Source organism: Garra rufa, chromosome 16 (assembly GCF_049309525.1).
Source record: "Garra rufa chromosome 16, GarRuf1.0, whole genome shotgun sequence".
NCBI classification, from domain to species: Eukaryota; Metazoa; Chordata; class Actinopteri; order Cypriniformes; family Cyprinidae; genus Garra; species Garra rufa.
The window spans coordinates 20,475,102-20,482,694 of NC_133376.1; the positions used below are offsets into that span (position 1 = coordinate 20,475,102).

General features: G+C 39.2%; 1 protein-coding gene across 1 annotated transcript in view; it reads left to right on the forward strand.

Annotated features, from left to right (window-relative positions):
- Nucleotides 1-7,275, forward strand: part of tbc1d2 (TBC1 domain family, member 2) — a 15,021-nt gene extending 7,746 nt beyond the window's left edge. Inside the window, exons 5-10 of the mRNA XM_073820210.1 lie at nt 1,292-1,464; nt 1,542-2,042; nt 3,711-3,831; nt 4,015-4,200; nt 4,414-4,535; nt 5,154-7,275. Of these exons, the coding sequence (XP_073676311.1) occupies nt 1,292-1,464; nt 1,542-2,042; nt 3,711-3,831; nt 4,015-4,200; nt 4,414-4,535; nt 5,154-5,355 (1,305 nt within the window). The 3' untranslated portion in view covers nt 5,356-7,275. The remainder of the gene's footprint in view (nt 1-1,291; nt 1,465-1,541; nt 2,043-3,710; nt 3,832-4,014; nt 4,201-4,413; nt 4,536-5,153) is intronic.
- Nucleotides 7,276-7,593: the final 318 nt, after the last annotated feature.

Below are 7,593 nucleotides of genomic sequence, written 5' to 3' on the forward strand. Positions count from 1 at the left end.
TCTTCAACCACCACCAGTGTGCAGCATCCACTTGGATGATGCGTCGGCAGCCACAATACAACGGCGCCAGTGCACTCACCACACACCAGCTACAGGTGGAGAGGAGAGAGTGATATAGCCAATCCAATGAAAGGGGATTATTAGGAGGCCATGATTGACTAGGGCAGCGGTTCTCAATTCCAGTCCCCGCGCCCCACCGCTCTGCATATTTTGTGTGTTTCACGTATCGCTTCAGACGTTTGTTCTATTCCAACGTTACTGCCCTTCAAAGTGGACATCACAGGATATTCCGCCATTATTCATTAGTTCGAAGCGAGTGTATATGTTCCATTTGAAGGTCATTAAAGCATTCGAGACGTAAATTTAAAATGTATTTATTTACAGATGAATTTATGTCACACTTCTCTAGTAAGTTTCATCTGTGTGTGAAGGCGCTGCATGCGGTGGCGTAGCGCAAATATGTGAATGAATGTTTCGAAGTATAGTAAACAGATTTCCCCTGCTCAGGGAGTAGGGAGCAATGAACACTGTGCAGGGACCATGTCAATCGGAACACAGTTCCTGCACGGAGTTCACTTCTAACGAGCTGGTTATTTGAATCAGGTGTGTTAACTAACAGAGACATGGAAAATATGCAGAGCGGTGGGGCGCGAGGACTGGAATTGAGAACCGCTGGACTAGGGCCAGTGGAGGGAATTTGGCCAGGACACCGGGGTTACACCCCTACTCTTTACGAGAAGTGCCATGGGATTTTTTGTGACCAAAGAGAGTCAGGACCTCGGTTTAACGTCTCATCCGAAGGACGGTGCTTTTTACAGTATAGTGTCCCCATCACTATATCGGGGCATTAGGACCCACATAGACCACAGGGTGAGCACCCCCTGCTGGCCTCACTAACACCTCTTCCAACAGCAACCTAGATTTCCCAGGAGGTCTCCCATCCAGGTACTGACCAGGCTCAGCCCTGCTTAGCTTCAGTGAGCAACGGATCTTGGGCTGCAGGGTGATATGGCTGTGGCAATATCACTTGCACCAAAAACAGTCACGTTTTTTGCTATATTCATTACCCATTGTAAAGTCTGACTAGTCTAAACACTAAATGGTTCTTTATGATATGAGAGATTTGAGTTTTGAAAGTTAAAGTTTGTACACTTCCATATCAAAAGATGAAAGGAAATTAGATTTTTATAACATAGGCTCTTTAAATTTGGTCAGAGCCATTTCTAGTGCTAATTTGAGATCGAGAAGTGCTTGAATATGGGATTTAGTGTCATTTCTGTGTGTGTGCCAGTGTGCTGTTCTGGAGGCCAACAGCTGTCAGATGGAAAGCAGATACCTGGGAATCCTCCAGAATCTCCAGGAGAGTAAGGAATTGAATCCGGAGCAGAGGGAAGCAGTCAAGAAGGTGGTTATAGATGCAGTTCGGGCAGACCTGAGCACTGCCAACAAACTAAACTCAATCAGGTAAACACAGTCCCATCAGTTCACCCATAAATACAAATTCTGTTAAACTAGAACTCACAGTTCCTGATTTTCCACAGGGATTACGATGAATATGGATTTAAGATTGCAATGGACTACAGAGTTGAGGACCTGAAGCTCCTTGCTAAGATCCAGGGCCAGGAGATCCGATCCCAAAACCTTCTGAACCAGGAGGAATGCGATGGGGCATTTTTAGCTCGTTGCGATCAGCTTCTGTTCGGACGTCCTGAAGCAGAACTGTCTTCATCCACAGAATTAAAGAATCTACTCAGGACGGGCTTACCGCGTGAGTACCGTGCAAGGGTTTGGCGCTTTATGATACAGACTAGGACCAAGTCTAGGAAAGAGCGCCATCCCAACCACTATCAGGAACTGTGCGAGAAGAGCATAACCTCACCTCACCTGGTGCCCAGACAGATCCAGCTGGACCTGGATCGTACGCTGACCTCCAATCAATACTTCTCCCCTCCTTCAAGTTCCTTGATTCAGAAGCTGGAGAGAGTTCTGCAGGCGTTCTCATGGCAAAATCCCACCATTGGCTACGTGCAGGGACTCAACAGGTAATTAGCTACGATAGGGAAAAAAACAGCAATAGAGAGCTAATGCAGGGTCAGAAATATCATAATTTGTGTTCTGAAGATGAACGAAGGTCTTACAGGTTTGGAACAACATGAGGGTGTTATTTTGGGGTGAACTATCCCTTTAAATAGACATAACATGTAATGTACTGACATCTGGTGGTCATTTGTTGAATGTTCAACAACCTTCCAGGCTTAATAGAGTTAGGGCCACAATATCTACAGTGGCATGCAAAAGTTTGTGAACCCCTTGCAGAATCCGTGAAAATGTAAATCATTTGAACAAAATAAGAGAGCTCATACAAAATGCATGTTATTTTTTTATTTAGTACTGTCCTGGATAAGATATTTTACATAAAAGATGTTTACATATAGTCCACAAGACAAAAAAATGGCTCAAATTAATAAAGTAACCCCCTTTAAAAGTTTGGGAACCCTTGGTTCTTAATAATGTGCGTGGGTACCTGGATGACTGTTTTTTTGTTTTGTGATGGCTGTTCACGAGTCCCCTGTTTGTTCTGAACAGTTAAACTGAGCACCATTCTTCTAAAAAACCCTCCAGGTCCTGGCTGCAAATTCTTCGGTTTTCCAGCGTCTTTTGCATATTTGAACCCTTTTCCAGCAGTGACTTTGAAATCCATCTTTTCAAACTGAGGACGATTGAAGAGACCGCATTAAGAGCACATTAAAGGAACACTCCACTTTTTTTGGAAATAGTCTCATTCTCCAACTCCACCCGAGTTAATAAGTTGAGTTTAACCGTTTTGAAATCCATTCAGCCGTTCTCCTGTTCTGGCGATATCACTTTTAGCATAGCTTAGCATAGATCATTGAATCCTATTAAACCAATAGCATCAAGTTCAAAAATGACCAACGAGTTTCCATATCTGTCCTAAACTGGCCGAAGCAGGCTCAGTAGTATCATGCAGTGCCTGAAATTAGTTCCCAGCTAGGTTAGCATTTCCACATGTGCTGCATGATATTACTCCGCCTGCTTCGGCCATGTTACGGCAGCAAACTTCCTTGACTATTACGCCAGAATGGGAGTGTAGTTCCTAATCTTATCGGCCTAGAAACTCGCAGCTTTGCATTTCCACCGGTCTTAGTACACGATATAACTACAGAAGAGTCAAGTTTTAAATAGGACAAATATGGAAACTCGTTGGTCATTTTTGAACGTGATGCTATTGGTCTAATAGGATTCAATGATCTATGCTAAGCTATGCTAAAAGTGATATCGCCAGAACAGGAGAACGGCTGAATGGATTTGAAAACGGTAAAACTCAATTTATTAACTCGGGGGGGAGTTGGAGAATGAGCCTATTTCAAAAAAAGTGGAGCGTTCCTTTAAGAGAACTTGTTGAATTTAAATTGTACTTAATTTGTCTTTGAGAAACATGCAAGTATCTTTTGTTGCTTCTGAAGGGCAGTACTAAATGGAAGAAAATAAGAAAAGCTTGGACATTTTCAACCTGTTCAAAAGTTTTCACCCCGACTCTTAATGCATTGTTTCCTTCTGGAGCATCAGTGTATGTTTAAACCTTTTTTGTTCACACTTTCACAGATTCTTTAAGGGGTTCCCAAACTTTCACATGCCACTGTATATGCAAAAAGAACGATAAATGACACCCTCAATGCCACTGTTTGCAGACTCGCGGCCATTGCTCTGCTGGTACTACAGGAAGAGGAAGATGCCTTCTGGTGCTTGGTAGTGATTGTGGACTACATCATGCCTCAAAATTACTACACTAAAGACCTGGTGGGCTGTCAGGTGAGAACTCTGCATTCATCCTAAAACTATCTGATTATTTTCAGATTTAGATTTGATTTTGAATCCTACATTTTCAGTGTAGTCTCCGACTTTTATACACTACTGTTTTTTATATGTTTGGAAGCAAGTATTGAGTAGTATTTTGAAATATTTTTTAATAGTTTCTTCTTATAATCTTTCAAGGCTGACCAGCGTATACTAAAGGACCTCATGTTTGAGAAGCTGCCTCGACTCACGGCCCATCTGGAAGCGCTAAAAGTAGACGTATCACTCATCACTGTTGAATGGTTTCTGGTGTTGTTCGTTGAGAGTCTGCCTACACGCATTCTGTTCAAAGTATGGGACACCTTCCTGTATGAGGGCATTAAGGTACTGTAAAGCATTCTGTGGAGCCGCTGTATAGATCAATACTTGAGTCTCTAATAGTTTGAGGTTTCTGGATATTGTTTGCAATATGATTTGACCCTGATCTAGTTGTGTAAATAACCTACATTTCCCATCATTTTCACAAACATTAAAAGCCTTAGGGTCAAATATGAGAATGTAACAATGGACCAAATCCCTCGTTTGTCTGTTTCACAGGTGATATTCCGATATGCATTAGCACTTTTCAAATACAAAGAGGAAAACATCTTAAAGATCAATGACAGTGGTGAGATGTACCAGTATCTCCGCATCTTACCCGGCACCATTGTAGATGGAAGGTAAGACGAAGTACAGCAAATGAAAGAGAAAAACCAAGAGAGAAATTGTGGGAAAAAAAAGAATACTACTGGATATATATCCACTAATATAGATACAGTTCCTTGTGAAAATTTGCACATTAAAAAAATTAAGAGGTATGAATACTTTCACAAGGCATTTTTTTTTAAGTATGTAAATACTACTATATAAGAAATACTACATACAATCTTATATATTACTTAATAAAAGTGTTACTCATTAAACAGATCTCTGTTTGTCTCTGAAGCTCCTGGTATTGTAGACAGTGACAGCGTAGCTATTTTTGCCACAGTCAGACATCACCATATATAATTCATTGAGCCATAGTAAAAACAAAGCAGCCTGCATCTGTTAGAAACAGAATATGGGTCAGATGCCTCTGTGGTGTGGCTATTTTAAAATGTATGCCCCTGATACCGTGTGTACGCGCACCTGCTCACTCCTGCTTCCAGAGCATGGCATCGTTTCAAAAACACAAAGAAGAAAAGCTGGCTTGGGGAGAGTCTTTCCAAACCACGGGTTTCTACAGGAAATAAACATAGCAGCCAATTCATTGCTACAGTTTCAATCTCAATATACCTCGTTTTTCTCGTCCCCAGGAAGCTGACAAGCATCGCCTTCAACGATATGAACCCCCTGCCCATGAAGCTGCTACACAACCGGCGCGCCGTGCATCTGGAACGGCTCCATGCTGAGATTAAAGAGCTGGACAACTTGAGGAAAGCATACAAAGCTGAACGCGTTCAGTGCAAAGACAAAGAAATGGACACCCTCGCTAGTGAAGATGAAGAGGAGGTGTAAGACATCAAACATAAGCTCTTGAATGTTGAATGAGAAACACTACAGACAAAGAACTCCATTTATTTACTCTCGTGTTGTTCAAAAAACAAGAATCAGTACCAGAGATGGATGCTAGATCGAAGTATCACAATAAATTAATCTACAGCTCAGGTCAAAAGTTTACACACACCCCGTAGAATCTGCAAAATGTTATTGATTTTGCCAAAATAAGAGGATCACACAAATGATCCTTTTTTTATTTTAGTTCTGACCTGAAAAAGATATTTCACATGAAAGATGTTTACATATAATCCACAAGAGAAAATAATAGTTTAAAAAAACGACCTTGCTTTTTACATGCACTTGTTTCTTAATAATGTGTTGTTACCTGAATGATCCACAGCATTTTTTTTAGTCCCTTGTTTGTGATTAAATTGCCCAATATTCTTCAAAAAAAATCGATCAGGTCCCACAAATTTGTTTTTTCACAATTTTTGTGCATTTGAACCCTTTCCAACAATGACTGTATGATTTTGAGATCCATCTTTTCACACTAATGACAACTGAGGGACTCATATGCAACTATTACAAAAGGTTTAAATGCTTACTGATGCTCCAGAAGGAAAAACTATGCATTAAGAGCCAGGGGTGAAAACTTTTGAACATAATGAAGATAATAATGTACACTTTTTTTTTTTTTTTTTTTTGCCTAAACATCATTTTTTTTTTTCATTTAGTACTGCCCTTCAGAGGCTACAAAAGATACTTACATGTTTCCCAGAAGAATAAGTTAAATTTACCCTGATCTTTAAATTCCAAAAGTTTTCACCCCCAGCTCTTAATGCTTCGTGTTTCCTTCTGGAGCATCAGTGAGTGTTTGAACCTTCTGTAATAGTTGCAGTCTCTCAGTTGTCCTCAGTGTGAAAAGATGGATCTCAAAATCATAGTTATTGTTGGAAAGGGTTCAAATACACAAAAATGCTGAAAAACCACAGAATTTGTGGGACCTGAAGGATTTTTCTGAAGAACAGCAGGCAGTTTAACTGTTTAGGACAAACAAGGGACTCATAAAAAACTATCACTAAACAAACAAACAAACAAACAAAACACAGATGTGGATTATTCATGTGTTCAACGTGGCCATTTTTATAAATTCAACTATTATTTTTTTTCTTGTGGACTATATGTAATCGTCTTTTATGTGAAATATCTTATTCAGGTCAGTACTAAATTAAAAAATACCATGCATTTTGTATAATCCCTCTTATTTTGGTAAAATATTTGGCAAATTTTGCAGATTCTGCAAGGTGTGTGTAAACTTTTGACCTCAACTGTATATTCCAAGTCTTCCAAAGCCACATAAAGTGTCACCTAAGGAATAGACCAAACACAAATATCAATATTTCTGTCATCAATTACTCACCCTCATGTCGTTCCAAACCTGTAAGACTTTCATTCATCATCAGAACTAAAATTAAGATATTTTTAATGAAATCCTAGAGCATTCTGAGCCTGCATAGACAGCAAAGCAACTGATACGTTCAAGGCCTAGAAAGTGAATAAGAACAGCGTCAAGATAATCAATGTGACAAAAGTGACTCAACCTTAATTTTATGAAGCTATGAGAATCCTTAATGACTTTATTAAATTTATTCTAATGTGTTAAGTAATAAATTATATTTTATAAAATATATTGAAACAAAAACAGGTATTTCACAATATTTCTGTCTTACTGTATCTTTGCTTTCGAATGGTAGTGTGCATGTATTTCCTTCAGCAAATATTTGTTTAAATGTGAGGCTTTTATGTTTTTTAAAGATTTTCCAATGCACTTCTACTGTATATATCACACACATGCATATATTGTCAGCCTTATGCACCTTTCACAGACTAATATGATATTATGTCAAAAATATGCACATAATAAACTGTTTCACTTCAGTTTGTCTTCATATTGGCAAAAATTCAGTGTGAAATCCAGGTGACACATCTAAAGAAACATTGTCCTTTTTTCCCCCATTTTATTACTTTAAAAAACAGGATACATATGAAATCATAAATATAAAAATCAAACAAATCAACAAAAACTTAGTTCAATGTTACAAACAACTTTACTGCAGGTAAGAGCTAATAGCTAATATCACACCAGAGGAGTAAACTGATGTATTGCCTATCCACGACTGTATCCGAAAACAGAATTGGCCTATTCCCCCTGTGTGACACGAACAGAAGCAGTTTCCCAAAATGAAGAGGAGAAAT